This window comes from Saccostrea cucullata, unplaced genomic scaffold (assembly GCF_032062105.1).
Source record: "Saccostrea cucullata isolate Sc308-1 unplaced genomic scaffold, CSIRO_AGI_Scuc_v1 ctg3845, whole genome shotgun sequence".
Taxonomy (NCBI): Eukaryota; Metazoa; Mollusca; class Bivalvia; order Ostreida; family Ostreidae; genus Saccostrea; species Saccostrea cuccullata.
Genome location: NW_026931912.1, coordinates 18,342 through 40,244, shown reverse-complemented (window position 1 = coordinate 40,244; position 21,903 = coordinate 18,342). Strand labels below are relative to the sequence as shown.

Below are 21,903 nucleotides of genomic sequence, written 5' to 3'. Positions count from 1 at the left end.
ATAGAAAAATTATTGAATACTAATCTTTTCACCAGATAGATTTTTTAGAATTGATATTTATTCAGTTAAAGGAGGTAAGTCTTCTAGTACAGGAAAAGGTCATAAATAAGGGCATGTCCCCTCTTACATACTTACCCTATAAAATCAAAATTATGTCTAAATATACTGAGTATTCAGCTCATACACATATGTTACGCATTCGATTCCAATTGAAACTGAGGCTAATGCATGTCGGATACCATAATATATTATCGAAACAATTTTACTGAATAAAAAACAAAAAAAAAATTTGTTTTTTTTTTCATGTTTAATTTCCGAATCCGCCAAGTCCGCCAGGGATAATGTTATCAAATGGACAATGACATTCCCCATCTACACAGTGCTGGTTACCGAAGGCCAGACAATGCTCTGTACAGTCAGAGGCTGATGTGCAAGCTAAAAAGGCAAATTACAGAAATAACAATATATATATATGTTGAAGCCAGAGCAAATACTTAAACCAGAGCAATTTGGTACAATGCATATATATTTCATATGATTTTACTTCTCTCTTATTCAGAACCATTTGAACATTAATTTTGTATTTATTCAGTTAACCGTTATATACTACCCAGGATAATACAAACCTATAAACCATATACGTTTTTGATACTTAAATTTGTGATTAAATCTTACCTTTGGCGGTGTTGTGAGTACAGGTACATTGTCCTAGGACACAGTGTGGGGCGCCCTCGGAACAGGAGACTGTGGTACACTCATGATGGAAAAAAGTACATCTCTCAGAGGCAACTGGAGTGTCAAGTAGTGGTATTATTAAATCAAAACAGATTTGAAACATATTTCTTTAAGTTAATGTTACTTTATAGATATACATGCATTATATAATATATTAACTGATCAATATATTCAATTTACTTAATAAGTGTATTACATTGAATCACCGGAAAAACCCATATAAACCCTTATTGAAAATGACTTTAATCACCTCACTTACTGATCTAATCATGAGGTGTTGCTTTCTATACTTTTCAAATTCACTCTTTTGCAAGAAAACGCGGACCGAAAGAAACAGTCATTTTTTTCTTTTTTAATAAATGGATTCATCGTCTTCAAAGTCTCCATTTTTTGGTCTAATAGATAATTGTTATTGTTTATTTAAGGAATGAAGCTTATTCCAACTTATGTTATACGATATAACATAACCTGGGGCAGTTTACGCTTTATAAACCGCGAAGCGTTTTATAAAAAGCGTAAACTGCCCCAAGTTGTGTAATATCGTATAGCATAAGTTGAAATAAGCTCCATTCCTTATAATTTAATTTCAATGTAGACAATGAGACAATTTTTCCATTTTTATCCTTCGGAAAAAGGCTTCAAATATAGTATATTTTGAATGTTAACGTGAAGCAGAGTAATACGTTTTTGACGTAACTCATTGTGACGTAGGCAAGTTATGTTATACAAAATGGATAAAACCGTTTAACCAATCAAATGACGTATTACAACGAAAATTAAATTATTGAGATAGGATTGAAATATTGATTAAAAAACAAATCATATTCACGATAAATGTTGATTTTTGTGCCCATTGTGGAGCTTTACTTCTTAAAAGCAACACAAATAAAACTAAAAGTAGGTATTAGTTTTAATACACAAGTCCTAAAATAATTTACTCACCAGCTACGACAAGAAGAGTAATACACAAGATCGTGGCCTTCATGATGATCAAGTAACATAGATAAGAACACGCATTTTCACAATATATACCAGCTAATGTACGTATCAGCGCATGCGCTTTTAATCATCTAGTATGTGAGTATTTGGTACTTTTAAAGTACAGATATGTTACTTTTGTCCACATTTTAGGAATACACGAAGAGTATGAATAGGATTTTTATTTAAATATTTTCCGATGAATTAAGAAATTATCAGGATGAAATACTTTAAGATATCGTTGACAAACAAGATGATGAATTAAGAACATCAGCAGTCTCGTTTAGAGTCATCATTCCCTAAGTTCTTTGGTCGATACAATGATCTTGTCAGCAAATACAATTTATCATTGAGTCAAATGCTGACTAATGTTTTTTATACAAAGTGTTAGACCATTATTTTATAGGCTAAATTGACGACGGATTTTTCCGTTATTTCCTAATCATGACAAGGAGCACACCTCGGGTGTGTCCGGTCAGCAGGGGATGCTCACTTCTCCATGGCATCTGATTCCACCTCTGATGTTTTGGAGGTCCGTGTTAGCTCTGCTCCTATTTTGTATTGTTTTACTGACTTGGATATTTGAATATGATTCGTTTTCTCCATATCCTTCATCTATTGATAAAAGGCTTTGTTACTCAACTGACAGTAAGAGATATGGAGTCAAACTATGTTTAGCAAAATTTTCTGCTATCCTTTGACTTTTAGTTAGGCGTGACTTCTCGACACTGCGTAGTTAGCGTTTCTTAAATGGTGAACTGGATTCTCAGTGGATGCTAGCTCATCATTATTCATAACAGCACAAATGAGTTTTTTTCAATTGAAACATTTTAAAATCATAAGTAGCAAGTGTAACTTTGAATGGTCAACAAATACAACAGATATGTAGCTTACATAGAAATCAGATCCGCATCAATGCTTTTAAAAAGACGGGGGTTACATGTAAAAATGAGAAACAGACGTACAGAAACTACATCAAAATGCGAAGCCCAGCTACTTCACTTAGCATCTATAAAGAGGGAATATTTAAGGAATGTTTTTAAGTTACTGTGAGTAATGCCTAGGTCACATTTCCCGGCCGGTAGCCGTAGACCGGTGGTAATCGGTAGTAATCCGTGGTGTTAACGATGCCCCAACATCGGTCCACATCGGCCAAGTAGTCCTTAAACTATCAGTCATATTATCCAGCCATGGGTTATACGATGGACAACCAATGCGTTTTATTAGAAAAATGGCGTGGTTGCCGGCCGGACTTACAAAGGCCCAGCGATGCATTGCTAACCATAAAACGATGTTCCAGGATAATTGGCCGATGTATATTACATCACTCATACATTGGTGAACATTGTACGTACATCGGTCGACTACAGGCCAATGTTTGCTCGAACATCGATCGATGATCGGTCGTTATCTGTTGAACACCACTAAACTCCCCGATGACCTTAGATTCAACGGATATTGGACGATGCTCGGCCATACATCGGCTGATCCTTGAAAGATGTGTTAATGATGGGTTGCCGATGAGGAGCGATGTGAGGCATCGTTGGAGACATCGCCGAATTTTAACTACGAATTATTTCCTACCGACGACCCCACCGATTCGCAAAAAAGGACTCAGTCACCGTCCGATCACTAGTGGTGCCCGGTCGGCAACCACGCCATTTTCATCAAAAAATGCATCGGTTTCTCATCGTATACCCCATCGGTGGATAATGTGACTTATACTTTATTGGTGTGTGAATCACACAGACTTGTCACATAGGCATATGTGAAGGCTAGCGCGCTTCATGAAAAAAAATGCCTACGTGCAAGTGTGTGTGATTCACACACCAATCATTCACACTAAACTGATAAACATTCCTTATATTTACATTTTACATGTTTGAAAGCACCAAAAATATACTCAATATTTGAATTTCTCGCTGTTATTTATATGCGTGAGCATACACAAAAATGGTTTTTAAATCAATTTCACAGTTGCCTTAGTACAAAACTGTAAGTATTTAGATACCAACACTATCTAAAATACCCTCGAAGTTAACATTTAAAAAAAAATATCTCAAATACAGCCCCATTTACGCTTTTTTAATTATAAGGCTAGAGTATGGTCTTATCGTCATTTTTAAAAAAAATGAATTGAAATTCGGTCAAATTAAGAGCTTGACAAACTGAAATTTACACAGCCTTTCATTCACACTTGAAAAATATATTGGATAGAAATTCAGGCAAATATCAACTAATGTAACATGGATCTAATGGCAGCGTTTAGTACGGAAAAGAGGTGGGGCAGAAGTCATCTCATCCTTGTCAAAAACAATCCAATCTAAAGTTGCTGATGTTAATAATTTCATAACCAATGAGAATCTGTGTCACTATTTAAGACATGAATTATGTGGCTTCGAGATTGCCACGCCTTATTGAAAGTCCGAGTATAAAAGAGAAAATGTGTACTATTTTAGAAATCTATTCCTTGTGTGTTCAATGTTTTTTTTTTATCATTTAATTTAAAATCTTTATTTAAAGATCAAAATAAAAAATTGTAAATGAATTCAAAACTTCAAAAATATACAGGTATGAGAAAATTCAGTAGACGGATATAAAAAAATTATGAAATCTTTTTCATCTAAACTGTTTACGTCTTTATCATAATATAATAAGGATTCCATTCACTACCGAACCGTAAAACATGGCATGTATGTGCAGGGCAGGGGCCGGTGGGGTGGTTGGGGTTGGTCCCTCACTTTTTTGAGTTCATCATTTATCTATAGTATATTTCTTTTAAAGTTGCTGTTGCTCCACCTTCCATCCGCCTCGGCAATTTTTTACCGCATCATCTCTTTAAGTTAAGCACTTGCAAATTCGAGCAATGGACAGTAAAGTTTTTTTTTTTATTTCTTTTCAGATTATTCTGGGAAGATTGATCTAACTTTTTGTCAGTTTATTTTTTTGTTTGTTTGTTTGTATGTTTTTTCTGCTTGTCGTATTTTTAGAAGATGCCTTCCCTTCTTTTCAAATCATTGTAGTGGGTTTGCTTTATAATTGGGTCAAGGTAAGTCGTAAATGTTGTCTATGATAAGTAGACGATATCGGTTCATCTGTTTATTGTCGTGTTAATACAGTAATATATGTCATGAAGATATCTATTTCTGAATTTCAAGTTATATCTAATGTTTTTATAATTCGGAGACTTTGTGAGACAGAATCTCGCTTTAGTTAGAATTTCAGAAAATGAATTAGCATTACATTTCAGTGTATTTAGAGATCAACTGGGTATCTTCAAAATATTGTTCAAATAATGTATACAAGATTTCTTTCAGACTTTCAAGCCAAGGCTTTGCAATAGTGCTTACTCGTTAATGCGTAAATCAGTATATGCATAAGTTCTTATCGCAATCAATGCAAACTGATATACAAGTACAAAAAATATGCTAGAACATTGTTTTTCTTGCTTCTCTCAGAAAGTATTTAAACATATGGGAATGTAGTATTGGATGTATTCTAAGGGTGTGTACATCAAACAAATTGAAGCAATTAGACTTTGTTAGGTAAAGTTTAAAAGGACTTCAGATAATTGGTTGAATGGAGTAGGTTATGACCTCTGCTTCTTGTTGAGAGCATAGTTAAATACAAGGTTGGATACAACCTAACGTGAACTTTATCAAAGGTTATGAAATTTTGTTATCGGATTTGAATATAACTTTAATACCTTTTGTAAGTTGAACCAAAATACAAATTTAGGATCGGATCTTTTTGCATGTAGATAGCGAGAATTAAAAAAAATATATCAATTAGACCTGAGTTGCTGAAGTTAAAAACAAGCTTGTGAACATTGTAGGGAATTATTAAATACGAGTACATGTAAGGAGCTAGACTTGCTGAAAGGTATATGAATTCAATTTAACTATGTTTAAAATCACCTAACCAGATTCATTATGTAGGTATTCATGTGATGAATTTGGATGTGTGAATTTTAAGAAAAGCTTAGAATCTTGGACAACAATTGTTAAATACAATCTTAGAAACTTAAACGAGCTAAGTAGTTATGAAATTTCAACCAGCTTATCTACTATTTTTTAAAGAATCAAACCTTGCTACTTTTTTTCGAGGCATGTAGAAACACATAATCTTATATTCAAGTTGATGAAACAAGAATTTCAGACGTCTCGTTTAAAGTCATAATTTCATGATCTTGTCAGCACATAAAGTTATCATTGAATCAAATGCTGACTGACGTTTTTCATACTTATTTTAAGTCTATTTTTTATACGCTGAAAAGGAGCACACGGCGGGTGTGACCGGTCGGCGGGGGATGCTAACTACCCCCATTGCACTTGATCCCATCTCCGATGTTTTGGAGGTCTGTGTTTGCTCTGCTCCTTTTTTGTATTGTTTCATGGACTTTTGATCTTGAATACTGTTCGTATTTAAGAAATAAGGTATCATTTTTTGAGTTTTATTCGGATGTAAAACGGGTTGGTCATGTGATCAAAGGGCTTTATGGAAGATTTGATCATGTGCCAACCCGTTTTACATCCCAATAAAACTCAAAAAATGATACCTTATTACTTATATTTACATTTGTGACTTATTCGTACTTTGAATTTGCCTGATTGTGACTTTTAACGTGTGAAATGCATTATTCTTTCAAACCCCACGGCATGTATGTAATCCACTGAACGCGCGTCGACCCTTTATGACGTCACTGAGAAATTACGTCGAACGTTTATCCATACGCAAATCTATGACCTCTTGACCCCGTACCTGTATTTATACAGGTATAAAAACGCTTGCTTTCAGTAGTGTTATATAAAGGAAAACATTTGCAAATGTAAATATAGAAATGTAAAATTCTTTTATGCTTCACTTTGCAACAATTCTTCATAAATTCGTCATCAAATACTAATCATCCGATATTTTTTCTCCAAGTATTTCTTAAACGTATTGACAGCCTTGAAGCTGTTTGTTTGTTGTGAAACCATTCGGAATGTAAATGGATAATTATAAATTTAATATTTTTTCTTCTCCGAGACTATCCTTACAAATTGAATCAGTCAATTTAAAACTACATGTAACAAGAACACAGTAAGTCAGGAAAAAATAAGATACCTTTCTTGTAAGCATCTGTTACAGTATAAGCCAAAGAAAATATAAGCACTATATAACAAAGGTCTTTTCCAAAGAGATACCCGTAATGCACGAATTCTTAAATCAAGTTCACTTATTATTGAATTTTTAAATAAAGATGTTTCTAATGGGAGGATCCTTATATAAAAAAAAATGTTTAGATTATCTAGGTCATTAAGGAGAGCTACACCCTTCTAGCACTGTGCTAAGCGACTTATGATACATGAACTTAAATAGGAAAAAATTTAAAAAAAAAATCCAATCTCATTAAAAAGGCTAAGAAAGAGATTATGTTTAAATATGATAATAACCTTGGGCTGTGCGACAAAATTGACCCTAGTTTCCCGAGTGATCGTTCAGTCTCGTTTTAATTTTTTATTGCCCACATGTGTCCTTTTTAAAATTTTTGCTTGGTGGTCAAAATTAGAGGAAAATTGTTCTTAAAACCTCTAAACACTTGGACACGGGCTCACTCCTCCATGACATATGTTCCCCACTCTGATAATTCGGAGGTCTATTCTGCTCCTATTTTGTATAAGTTATTGGACTTTTGTGGTTGATAACTGTTCGTTATCTCCATAAATTTCATCAAGCAAGAAAAAGTACAAAAAAAAAACAAAAACAAAAACAAAAATACAAGGTCTTTCACAAAAAAAAAGACCTGACATGTCACCAGACAAAATCTCAAAACAACTTTTTTTTCTTTGCTGGTCATAACTATAAAGTAACAATACTAAAACCAGGTAAATTTTATTTCAAAAATACATTCTTATAAAATAATTAACTACTGGTGTTGTTTATCTTCCGCCAGGAATCAAGTTATCAAATGGGCAATGGCACTCGCCATCCACACAGTGCTGGTCACCGAAGGCCAGACAATGCTCTGTACAGTCAGAGGCTGATGTGCAAGCTGGAATTAAAAAACAAGAAATGTTTTAATAATGTATCCACAATCAGAGCAAAATATAGTCATAAGTACGCAGCATTAGTATATATATCTATCTATTTGAATTGATCGTAAGCTTTAGATTATGCGAGCAAGACATCCCTCTAATTCTTTAAACTTTTAACAATACTTGTATATCATCATATATCCTTTTTACGTAGAGCGAAAAAAGGAGGGAAACTATTATTACGTACATTGTTGAAGAGGCAATGCAAGATATAAGGTAATTTTATACCAAATGGCCTTGAAAGGGATTTCAAAATGAGAAGGAGAAAGGAGAATAAAATATAAGAAGGATGATTAGATTTGTGCCTTGGGGACTACTCTTTTATTTCGTTCCTGTGATATGTGTCCTAGGACCAAATCCTGGTTTTTTTCATAAAGGAGAAATGAAAGGGACGTGTGACTGATCTAAACAGGGAGTTAGCTGACCTAGTACTATAGCTGGTCTCAAAAGTTTTCAAGTTTTTGAGACATTCTTTACTGGAACACTACATACAACACCTAATGAAATCCTTTCACTATTAGTACTGTATAAATCTATTCCTTTTCAGTATTTGGATTTTTAGGTTAAATCAAAATACAGATCAAACTTTTCACATGAATGCATCCAGTAGAGAACTTTTAAGATTTATTTGAAATAATCAGGTTTGTTCTATAGATATTTATAAAATATTCTGACCGTCAACAAAACAAAAATACAAATCCTGTTGTGATATTGGACTCCAATTGCGTTCTATTTTTATTGTCCCCCGCTTGAAAAGTGGGGGATATTAATTTGGGTTTGTCCGTCCGTCCGTCCGTCTGTCCGTGTTTACGAGAGTGCATTTATTGGGTATTTTTCATGCCAAGATTGTACTTATTGGGTACTTTTTGCTTATTGGGTATACCCAATAAGAAGTGTCGCTGAATATGCTTAAAACACCCTAATTGGGTATTTGCAGGTTAGTACCCAACAAAACTTGGACACGACGATTTGTCCAAAAAAGTGTCCAAAAAAGTTGCTTTCACGGACGCACCGTGTTTTGTGTTTCAGTTTTACATTCGGAACTCTAAATTCTCGAGAGTTCCGAAAATCAACTTCCGTTGATCCTGATCATAACAACGTTTGTTTTCATGGAAAAAAATATGGCGATTAAGAAACACTTAATGTCAACAAGATTGTCTGATTGACTAGAGAAAAGGTAAGTTTATTCTATTAATATTTATCTATTGCTGGGTTCTTGTTTAAGGAAAACTGATTTTAATGTAATTTTGAAAACAATTGTGCACAAAATTAAAATAGATATATCGGAACAATTAATCCTTTGCACTTGTGTGTATTTTGAATTTTCTCTGTCTTTTTAACTCTCTTGAGGGCGAGAAGTATTTAGTAAATGATCGTATATTGTTAGATAATCTTTAATAAATCGAAAGTGTTAATTATTTAATTTTATATCATAAACGACTAAGTATGTTCTGACAATGTATATTGGAAAGGGAAATGAAAATTTTAACAATCGTGTGTTCATAAATCAGCTGTAAATTATCGGTTCATGTAGACAGTATCTGATATGTAAGAGATTCATTAAATATTGTATTACTGAAAAACGTTCATTCAAAACAGTGCTTCTTTCTGTCTCTGATTTTGAGTGTCTGCTTTATTTGGATTTTTTTAAAAATTATTGTTTTTGGCATTTGTTTTCATTAATTTAAAACGATACTGAAATTGATATAGGGCTACTATAACTATTATACATGATGGGTGTGTAATTAGCATCGCGCTACACCCGGGGCTTCCATTTTTGAGGATGGGGCTAGTGGTTTTCTGCACTGAGGAATCCCCTTGGGCTATTAGGAATTTTAAAATACACATGTAATGCATGAAAAGCACCACTGGTATTTTCACTCCTTTTTGCTATTAAATTCCCTATATGGAAATATTCCAGACAGCATGCTCCTATTATCCATAAATCTCCACAACTGCATCCATTTTGCAGTACTACAAGACTGATTTACTTAAAAACGATCTTTTTTTTTCCTAATTTGAATTTCCCCCTTTCCTTTGTTTAATATAGCAATATTTGCATGTACTTATATGCCTCACAGATATCTCATTATTAAATTATATACATTTACTCAATCAGCTCCATGATAAGTGTCATGCAATTATGTTGTGCTTTTTTTTTATTTAAAGCCATATATGGCGTAACTGATCAAAAAATATATTTTTGAAAAATACAAAATTAAGTAAAGAAATATAAATTAAAGCTTTTCATACAATTCGGAGCATGGAGAACACCTCGTTTCATCTAATAATATGATTTTATCTTCTCTGTAATGTGTTATTTAAATCTTTTGTATTTTCTTCCAAGTCGGAGAAAATTTCGAGAATCCAAATTAAAGTTTGATATCTTTACAACGCAATTGACTTAGATTTTGTAATTTACGGAAAATTTCTATCTTTATCATGTTTATATAAATTAATGATACAAATAATACGTTTTTATAATTTCAGTCTAATAATTTTGATTGTACATACGCCATATATGGCTTTAAATGATTCAATATGAAAACAAAATTATTTTTGCTTCATTTTAATTAGACGAACTAGTGAATGACCAGAAAAGGAATATTTAAAATCTTTTTTCTTTTTTTTAAATCTTTAATTTATATATGATTAAATTTTACTAACGAAAATTAAATTAAACTTTAATTTTAAAAAGAATCATCTGTAGTTAACATGGATAATACCCTGACTTTTTTCACGATGAACTTTTTTTCAATGTTACTTTTTAATTTTTGCCTCTATATTTGGGTTTGTCACTTTTTACTCGGGGATAGTAACTTTATTGCCACCAAGCTGTGGATTAGTACTTGATTTCCTTTATTGCACAGCGATGACTATGATTTGATAGCACAAAAAGCTAATGAGTTTACGTGAACTATGTGAATTTATATGATTAATGCTTACTTGTGATTTTAGGATAACTGGAGATAATGATTCCTTTTTTCCATTGATATTTCATAAATATTTTCCTAAGTATTATGTTACAATAAATTGGTTTAGATTTTTTTTTATAAAAGTAATCAATAATTGCAATGGAAATTAAAACCATAATCGTGTTCATTGAGGATTTTCAATATGTAACAGGTCAAACAGGAACTTCAATTGTGAACATTGCAGAGAACAAACTCATCAGAAGATGACCCTCAGAAATAGGACAATTGTAAGTAATCAGTAAAATGATCAGGAATACTTCATGCCAACCATAAGATTTTTAGAGACATTTTCGCTTCTTAAATTAGAAGAAATAGAGGGAAAAACTTGTACATACTACATAACTACTAGGCAACCAACCTTTAACGGCAGGAAAGCTTTTGGTATGTGCAATACAGCTACATAAAACCTCTTTAGTATTCATGTTGAGTTTGAGAAAGTACCTTAGTATTTTTTCTAGTGTTTGCCAACATTTTCATGGACACTGTTTGCTTGTTTGTACTATCATTTTATTTTATATTCTTCAGATGCCCTTTACCTTTGCCAGTTTTGAATCGTTTGTTTTTAGGGCATCTGAGGGTTGGTTCCAGAACTTAATTAATTGTAAAGTAAATACCGTGGTACTATTCGGTCATAGGTTATGTTAATACAATGTATAACATTTTGTTCTGATAGAGGTGGCATACAGGAAAAGAAACAATACTAGCTATCACTTCAAAGAAATAAAATAGCTTCATCTTGTAGGTGTATTTCATTTGAGGATCACTACTTCATGTCTGATGTGGTGAAAGTTATTCATATTCTGTTTGACTGTAATTTTTCATATTTTTAACTTCTATCCAGCTTAGTCAATTCTAATTAAAGGAGTTTTCCACTTAAGTATAGTAGCGTGGTCCCTTTTTTGCCCTTATTTTACAGAATATACATGAAGATGCGGTATTATTTTTAGTTTCATTGTGTAAAACAAAGTATTTCTAATTAACATTTTGTACAATCATTATTTATAACTTGGAATATCAAGAAATATAAGCCGATTTTCAACACCTACTGAACACACAAATTCCGGAACGTTTTCTTTCGAACAGAGTACGGTTCCTCTATTATTACATACAAATGAGCGGAGACATTTAAATTAGGTATTATAATTATATAAAGGAAGAAACCGATGAATTGTAGCGTGAGATAAGAAATAATAAACAATATACGATGGGTAATGATAATCTTCAATATGTTTGAATTTTATTTTGCATTATTCGTATTCTTCTTAACTTGGGGTAGGTAGGAGCCTTTTTTAATTCTTGTGGTATTTTTGTCGGGGTTTTGAAAATCCCCCTAATCGCAATAATTTTTAAAAAATCTATCATCGTGGAATAAAATGTCAAGATATTTTACCCACTACAATAATTTTCTTTTATATGATTGTTTGAAAAGCACAAGCGATTGCATAATAATTAACAGTAAATACAGACAGACATACACTATACACTACCATTCTTTTGTAAAGGGGGGAGGGGGGGGGCTGAGAAAAAGAAAACAAGAAACATGAATTTGATAAATTTGATAAAACGATTAATGTAGAATTAGGAGTTAAAAAGATACTCAATTTTTATTTGAATAATTAAACTTCAACATTAATGTGTGTTTATTCACATTCCCCATTTTAAAAAGTGAGTTATTTCCCCTCAAAATCGGAACTCTTCTACACTAGCCTAACTTCCGCGGACTACGCAATACGATAATTCAACAAAATAGTGATCAACTTACACGCTGTATTTAAAAATTTTAAAAGAAGGAAATGGTTTGCATTTTTTTTAGATAATAAATTATTTTATAAAGGGTCTGTTAGCCCCCCCCCTTTCTAGAAAGCTATACGAATTAGCCAGGCATGTAGCATCGTCTTTAAAAGGGGGGGGGGTAGCCAAAGAAATATTTTTTTTCTTACCTGGAAAAGTTGACAAGCGAAGAAAAACCTTGCCCAAAGTTGAAAAAGCTACTTATTTCAGTACCAGTTCCTTGGCATACAATACTAAATTTCCCTTATATAACTTTACCGTAGTATAAACTGTGTGTGTGTGTGGGGGGGGGGGTGGCAACCTGTCTATCAATGAAAATTTTCAATAGAAAAAGTAATATTGGGAAAAAGTGGGGCTGGGGCTAAGCCCCTTGACCCCCCCCCCTCCTTGCGTAAAGGTACAGAGAACGAATATGCAAATGGGTTGAACAGTTGAATATGAACCATAGTTGTGAAAATTAAAAATAATTAGAATTATTAATTGTGAATTCAATAAAATTACTGTACATATATTTTTTCACAGATGTACATGTATGTCAGTAACACGGGGTCTCTCTCTCTCTCTCTCTCTCTCTCTCTCTCTTACACACTTTAAAAAAAATAACACTTGAGAAAAGAATGTTTTCCGTTAATTAACGAGAAATACGCTAGGAAATTATTGTATCAATTTCGTGTTTCTGCTCTCAATTCTCTGATCTAAAACAAAATGTGTATTTTACTCGGGAATATACATGTACATATGCTTAGATCCTACACTAAAACTTTGATTAAATGCAGCTTAGACTTTATACGACATATGTAACACGAATTCAGGTCGATGCTATTTTAATTAGTCTTTCTTCGTTCCATGAGCACATGAGATTAAATTATTCATTTAGAATTCCATTCAAAGTTTTAATACTATACAATGAATCAATTATTTTACTAATAAAGAATTCTAGAAACACGGTTAATTCAAATGAAATAGGCCTTTAATTGTCAACAAATGTGTTCTTGTAAGTAAAAGTTCTATATTATGACATAAAATCGAGCAAAAACGCAGTTTCTTGGTATCGGTCGCGGAAGACGAACTACTGCTGTATATGCAGCAATGTCAGAGGTAAAACTGTAGATGGACATGTCATCAGTCTCCAAAAAATTCCTAGAGATACAAAGAAAATATGGCTGCAGCAGGCTAGATTAATTCTTTAAAACTTTATAACTAAAAATTTGTTCCGCACATTTTGTAAATAATGATGATCCGTCTGCAGAACATCCACTACCGAAAATTAGGTTTTTTTTTTTTTTAAATAGGCCTATTCGAATATGTATCAGCATTTTATCAGTAATTTGTTTCGATTTTTTTTTGTAAGGGGGGGGGGGGGTCACACAGCACCTTATTATAGTACTATACAGATTAATACAAATCCAGAAAGAGACTATGAGTGGGCAATTAAAAAAAATACGAATCAGTTAAGATTTCTTTTTATTCACAAACACAATAACATTTTTCCATATGACAGAGGCATTACACCATGAACATACTTACATCAAGAACGTCCGCGGAAGTGACTTTATTTATAGCGCATGCGTATTAAACACAGTAAAAAAGTTCCCTTCAGGGGAAATAACTCACCTTTTGAAAATGGGGACTTGGAGCAGCGTAAAGGCATATGAATTTATTTTTTTTTGGGGGGGGGGGGGGGTGGGTGGGGGTGGGTTAAGAACACAATATTTATCCCTGAAAAGAATGGGTCACCTGTCCCCCAGATACTACCTGTCTGACATGTATATATATTTCTTAACTTCGCTGTAAATTCTGCAATGAATATTCCATGTATTTATGTACATCTACGCGTGTGCTTTAATTTTCGCAATGAACAGGAATATTGCGATTTAAAACGTGCATGAGAATTACAAAATGTCCCTGAAAATCGTCAAAGTTTAACTTATAAGTGATATTCATCGAAGTCTACAGAGACCTTTTTTTTAATTTAAAAAAATGAAAGCTGGTGTCTGCACTTTTCAAATACGAGCTACCAGATTGTGTCGCTTTCTATAGTAAACAAGCTTTCCAAAGGTATTCACCTGTGGCAGAATGGAATCACGTGACATATTATCTATTCTTAGCAGGTCAACAAGAGGTTAATCCTATGTAAATGTACTCACCGAACAGATTCAAAATCATGATACTTTTAGTAAGAAGACATAGAGCGCAATGTTGTTCAACAAAGATATTTCACACAATCTGTATAAATATAATATACACATTATATTTTGATGTCGACTTTGAACAAATCTGCGCTCGATGTTTACGAAAGCTCTTAAGTGGGTACCTGTCACAAATTTCTTTTGATATTCATGAAAATCAAAGGACCCCACCTTCAAAACACAGCTTCGCATGTTCTTTTTTGCAATTATTTGTAATTTCTAAACATTGGAGCATATACTACAGACATAAGAGAACAATGTAATTTACTTCGTAAGCTTTTTAATAAAAGTTTAAAATTTGACGAGAAACCGGGGACCACAGATAATGGCTTATTGAGACTTCTTCTTTTGTGCAAAGCATACCCCAGGAAGGGGGGATGGAGTGTCAAGTGTGTCTCTGTCCCTGTCAATATAATTTCAAAGCAGTTATTAAGGTTTGGGTCAATTTTAAATCCTCTTTAGCAGAACCATTGGGCTAAAAACAATACTAATGTGAAAGCTTTATCATTAAGTGTAGAGATGTTTTTGAAGATTATGTACCCCTAATGTACTGATAGTGTTACATTAGAAGTCTTACATTTGCAAGGAATAGGTTTAAATCTTTTTAAAATCTCCTTCTTAACAATCAGAAACTAACAAACTGTCTAATTAATATGCAACATCGTTTTGTGTGTTGAATGATGATTCCATTTTGATAAAATTATGGAAGATGGGGGGGGGGGTATGATGAAGATGCAGTTAGACATAGAAGAAACAAAAAAGAGTTGATAGAATTTAGTTTTTCTTCCATTTTATTTATCAATACATATTTTTGAATAAGAAATATACTTCTACTTCTTGATTGGGTTTGATCAACATAAAGGGTGATCTTTCTGTAGTCAAGAAAAGCATGTTTTATTCGGCAAAGAAATGCCTTTATCTAATTGCAGAATGAATAAAAAGGACAGAGGCAGATTTGAAGGAGATGCATGAAATGAGGAATATTTCAAAGATTGCCTGAGCATAACCACTGCTACTGGATAAACATATGGCAATATAAAAGAGCAGGGTCAATGGAGGTATCATACAGTATAGGCCATGGGAGACCCTGAAGAAGAAAGAATGGAAGAGAAACAAAAATAAAACCATTTTGACATTTAATGAAATATAGGATCAAAGCCTTACATGTAAAATTTGGGCATGTAATGACTTTTCTCTTGCTCTAAGACTTATAACTGATGATTTGAGTTAACATCTTTATCCCGATTTGTCGAAAAGATTTGGACATAGTGCATCAATTATTTTAAAGTTTTGATACAACGAATTCATTCATTGTACTTGTAACTGAGTTTTCTGGTGCGACACTGTTTAATCGGCTTCAAAACTAAATTTGTGATTTCCAAACCAGATTAATGAGATACATGTAATATCTTTTAACATCGGTGACTATTAAATCCATTCTTTTACATCTCAGAAGTATTTTTATTTTTTACAGGGAAAATATGCACTGTGCATGTATCTGTAATAAACAGTATTATAGAAATTTTCCATATAATACAACACAATCTTAGCAACTGAAGGCAAATATTTTATCAAGGGTGTGATCTATTTATCAATATGGTTTTTAGCATTTTGCTCTACCTGTAATGACTTGCTCCAAGTTCCAATATTTAAATTTAAATTTTGCAAACATGGTTATAAAATTCTTTAAAAGCCAAATAATTTAGGCACAAAATGCTTATATATTCTCTATCATTTGTAAAGTGTACACTGAATGAGATATGGAGTGTTAGAATTAAAGTATTAAAATATGTTTTGGACTTATGTATGCTTATGCAGATAAATTTGAATTCAACTAGGGAAGGTAAATGTCATACTTATTGGGTTTGCAGTCTAATGCAAGAGTATAAATATCCAAGACAAATTTGACAATTTTAATGAAGGGTATAAGTAACCCAAGAAGAATTGGACAAGTAAACATTACCTGTTGGGTTTTATTCTAATGTTGGGATGTAATATCCAAGAGGAGTTGAACCAATGTCCAATACCTATTGGGTTTTCTTTCTTATGAAAAAAATTTTGAGTAACCCAAGAAGAATGTCCAATACCTTTTAATTTATAGATTATTGAAGGGATGAAGATATCCAAGAAGAATTGGACAGGTGTCCATTACATGTTGGGTAGTATTCTTATGAGGAGATTCTCAAGAAACCCAAGAATTAGACAAGTGTCCATTGCCTGTTGGGTGGGATGTAGATATCCAAGAGGAGTTGGACGGATGTCCATTACCTGTTGGGTGGTATTCTGATGAAACAATTCAAGAAACCCAAGAAGAATTTGACAAGTGTCCATTACCTGTTGGGTTAGATGTAGATATCCAAGAGGAGTTGGACAGGTGTCCATTACCTGTTGGGTTGTATTTTGATGATGCAATTCAAAAAACCCAAGAATTAGACAAGTGTCCATTGCTTGTTGGGTGGGATGTAGATATCCAAGAGGAGTTGGACAGATGTCCATTACCTGTTGGGTGGTATTCTGATGAAACAATTCAAGAAACCCAAGAAGAATTGGACAAGTGTCCATTACCTGTTGGGTGGTATGTAGATATCCAAGAGGAGTTGGACAGGTGTCCATTACCTGTTGGGTTGTATTTTGATGATGCAATTCAAAAAACCCAAGAATTAGACAAGTGTCCATTGCTTGTTGGGTGGGATGTAGATATCCAAGAGGAGTTGGACAGATTTCCATTACCTGTTGGGTGGTATTCTGATGAAACAATTCAAGAAACCCAAGAAGAATTGGACAAGTGTCCATTACCTGTTGGGTGGTATGTAGATATCCAAGAGGAGTTGGACAGGTGTCCATTACCTGTTGGGTTGTATTTTGATGATGCAATTCCAGAAACCCAAGAATTAGACAAGTGTCCATTGCCTGTTGGGTGGGATGTAGATATCCAAGAGGAGTTGGACAGATGTCATTACCTGTTGGGTGGTATTCTTATGAAACAATTTAAGAAACCCAAGAAGAATTGGACAAGTGTCCATTGCCTGTTGGGTGGGATGTAGATATCCAAGAGGAGTTGGACAGGTGTCCATTACCTGTTGGGTTGTATTTTGATGAGGAGATTCAAGAAACCCAAAAAGAATTGGACAAGTGTCCATTTCCTGTTGGGTGGGATGTAGATATCCAAAAGGATTTGGACAGATTTCCATTACCTGTTGGGTGGTATTCTGATGAAGCAATTCACGAAACCCAAGAAGAATTGGACAAGTGTCCATTACCTGTTGGGTGGGATGTAGATATCCAAGAGGAGTTGGACATGTGTCCATTACCTGTTGGGTTGTATTTTGATGAGGAGATTCAAGAAACCCAAATAGAATCGGACAATGTACACATGTTTAATTGTTCTTGGGTAGTTTAATCCCTTCGTCAAAATACAATCCAACAGGTATTGGACACCTGTCCAATGCCTGTTGGATACCTTCATTCTGCCCAACATGTAATGGGCATTTGCTTATTATTGATTGGTCATGACTCAAAAAGGTTTCTCCTTAAATACTTATTTTTGTTATTCAAGAAAGGTTGAACAGAGTCTGAGATGTGTTGAGTTGTGTTTGCACAATTCAATTTTTTTTTTTGCACTTAGGTATTCATATATTTTAATATTAGATATTTTGAAATATACAGGTGTATATCCTTATTGTTAAGAACAAATTAGTTAGGTGTTACAATAAAAGAGCTATATCACAGAAATTGACAAAAATATGGGTTCAAAACCAAAGGTTTTCAGTCTTGTCTGAATTTACCAGCAAATATTAAATATATAATAAAATTGGAATGAATAAAAAATAATAAGAAAAAACCCAATAAAATACGGACACGAGGATTAATATCCAATAAGATTTGAACAGTAAATACCCAAATAATGCTCTCTCGTGTGTACACTTTTTTTGTATCCAATAAGCAGTATCCAATAGGACTTGGACTTGATGTACCCAATATATGACCAAATGTGTGTCCGTCCGTCCGTCCGTCTTTCTGTCTGTCTGTAACACTTTCGTTTCCACACGATATCTCGAGAACCCTTTGAGCTTTTGCAATGAAATTTAGCATAGCAACTCCCTATTGACTAAAGAAGACCCCTATTGATTTTGAGATCAAAAGGTCAAAGGTCAAGGTCATAAATAAGCAAATTCTGTCTGTTAAAACACTTTCGTTTCCACACGATATCTCTAGAACCATTTGAGCTATTGCAATGAAATTTTACATAACAACTCCCTGTGGCCTAATGAAGACCCCTATTGATTTTGAGGTCAAAAGGTCAAAGTTCAAGGTCGTAAATTTATACATTCTGTCTGTGCGTAACACTATCATTTCCGGGCGATATTTCAAGAAGATTTTGAGCTTATGCAATGTAATTTTATACCAAAACTCCCTAAGGCGTCTCTCGCCCCTCTCAAAGTGCCCCGCCCCGTTTGTTTTATTAGTATTTATAGTATTACATGTCGCTATTTTTAGCGCAGGGGCATGAGGAGAGTTATTGCGTATAAAACAGGTTCTCGGCGGACTTTATGTTCTTATTACATCTATTAGAACTGTTTATTAAAGGCTAAATAAATCAAACACCATGGATTGTGTAAAAGTTTGAGAATACCGAACATGAAAACATGAATATATACATGTATGTGACTTCACTTCTGCATATACTTCACACTGCGTATAGCGATTCCGTGGTCTAGTGGTTATGTCTCTCGCTTCAAATGTGAGAGGTCCCGGGATCGATTCACGATCGATCCTTTCTTTCTTTTTCTTTTTTTAAAATACTATTTTTTTTACTAAATAATAGTATTCAGCATGTGAAATGAAAAATTTATGAGGTTATAAAATCATCATTACAGTGTGATAAATATTCCATATAAAAAAAATCTTCTGTACACATAATAAAGAATAAGCAATCAAATCTTTATATGCATATTGACATACATGTATTTTATTTGCTTCAGTATACATGTATACATTTAATAATTCTACAAATTCAGTCAGGGGGAGCCGACTTTTTCCCTAAGCGGGGGACACGAATTCTCTGAATTAGCTTGTTTTCTCTAAATCTGTTTATCTGGAATATGCTTAATATATAAATATATATAAGATTTTTGACAAATGAGTCGTAACCTTAAAAAAGCCTCACCTTTGAATGTATTGTGTGTACATCTACACTGGCCTAAAACACAGTGAGGAGCGCCATCTGTGCAGGCGGTCCCACTACATTCATGGTGGAAAAATGTACACCTCTCAGATGCAACTGTGTTATACAAAAACTATATACAATGTTCATTTAGTAATTAAAAAAAATTGGGAAATAAATGAAAATTATATGACGAGGATTCATTCCAAAAGTAATTTAGTAACTGCCATTGAAACTTTCAAAGGCTAATATTTGATTAAACATATACCTCCTTATACCTCTCACATTTCACATTGCGCTTTTAAATTTTATTTACTGGTATAAAATACCTTGTATATAAATGTGCATGAATAAGTTATAAAAATACAAGTATAAACAAAAGGTTAGGCTTTTTTATTTTTATTGAGGTGCGGAAAGTAAGTAACCCTTACGTCTTAGAACTTGGTTCCTGATTACTGTAAACCAACTTGTTTTCACGTGCCGAAATTATCAGAGAGTTGTCCGACCTAATTTAATCATAGTTATTTACAGAATTCATATATCTTATGAACCTCTTTCCTTTGAACTGACTTTACTCCACCCTTAACGAACTTTTAAAACTACTAAGGGAAATAGTTAAGCCTATAAAGATACTAAAGTTGCATGAAATACATGTACAAATTTGAATACAGACAAAAGATTGACCGGTTTAAAGCGGAAGAAAGTGCATGGAGTATCAGTGTTTGATATCATTTCCAGTTAGATTCGAAGTTAAGTTAGGCTAGAGCTACGTGACAATGTATTCACAGCGAAGTGAATAAGCGATTATAATAAGTTAAAATTAACAATTCATGAAAGATTCCATACATTTGCGTCGGAGGAATTGAAAAAGGAATCAAAGAAGAAACGCCTATAGAATGATATGTTGTTGTATTCTTGTCGTGTGGAAATAGATTACAAAAAAAGATTTGTTTATTTCAACATATGTGAACATTTTTGCATAGATTTGAATGAAATAAAAAAGGTTAAAAACACAAATTATAGAGATATTAGTCAAGAAAGTTATATTTTAGAGTAGATTTATACAACATAGGTTTTCAATTGTACATTGCCCGCCGTGCTTTTTTTCTATCTTTTCTTTTTACAAGACAAATGATAATTATTAAATAATTCAAATTATATAATATGAGACTCACCAGCTACAATAAGAAGAGTTATACACAAGATCGTGGCCTTCATATTGCTTAAGTTTACTAAGATATAAAGATACGAATGCGCATATTTCATTATATATACCTACTGATATGTACAGTACCTCAACGCATGCGCTTTTTTATTTATATACGTCATCATAAGTAATATAGAACTTCTTGATTAGTTCATATCTTAATCAATCCTCTATGGCACCTGATCCCATCTCTGATGTTTTGGAGGTCCGTATTTTGTAATGTCTAATTGCCTTTTGAGCTTGAATACTGTTCGTTATCAATAATGCAGCTTTCAAAAAGTTTTCGTCATAGTCATTTTTTTTATGGAAAAATGTTATTTTTTCTGTTACTTGTTATGCTTTTTTTAAAAGATTTAATTTGGTTACTTGTTTATAATTAAAATTGTTCAAATGCATGCGAAATTCCTCTGTTTGTTGGAATAATCTTCGATAAACAATAGAAAAAAACAGATATTTATGAACAGAATGTTGCAGTCAATTAAATTTAGTACTGTCATTATGCCACAATTTTCTTTCCGATAAAACAATGATTGTATTGCTACATGTAGTAAAATGGGTCACAGTAAATCAATCTACAGTACTACTATCCAAGGTTATCTGGGGTCATTGGACGGTTTCCGCGTGTCTGTTTATTATCGTGTTAATACAATGAGTTATGTCATGAAGACATTTATTTCAGTTTTTATTTACTGTAATCCGTATCTCTATGTTTAGGATTTTGGGGAAAAGAAATATTTTTGGATATTCATTCTTAAGGATTTCATATACACAGAAAGAAAAAGATACG

General features: G+C 33.2%; 1 protein-coding gene across 1 annotated transcript; it reads right to left on the bottom strand.

The window, feature by feature from the left end:
• Window positions 1–307: 307 nt before the first annotated feature.
• LOC134234006 (serine protease inhibitor Cvsi-2-like) lies at window positions 308–21,155 on the bottom strand. Its single transcript, XM_062716067.1, has 3 exons — window positions 21,085–21,155; window positions 676–789; window positions 308–435 (listed from the first exon to the last, which is right to left on the bottom strand). Exons 1-3 carry the CDS (start codon window positions 21,125–21,127, stop codon window positions 308–310), a joined length of 285 nt encoding a protein of 94 aa, XP_062572051.1. The 5' UTR covers window positions 21,128–21,155.
• Window positions 21,156–21,903: the final 748 nt, after the last annotated feature.

Bases quoted from the DNA above. Each gene is read 5' to 3' on its own strand.
- LOC134234006 (XM_062716067.1), bottom strand. From the start codon at position 21,127: ATGAAGGCCACGATCTTGTGTATAACTCTTCTTATTGTAGCTG. The intron at 790-21,084 runs GTGAGTCTCATA...TTGACACTCCAG, and splicing joins AACTCTTCTTATTGTAGCTG to TTGCCTCTGAGAGATGTACT. The intron at 436-675 runs GTAAGATTTAAT...TTGCCTTTTTAG, and splicing joins TACTCACAACACCGCCAAAG to CTTGCACATCAGCCTCTGAC.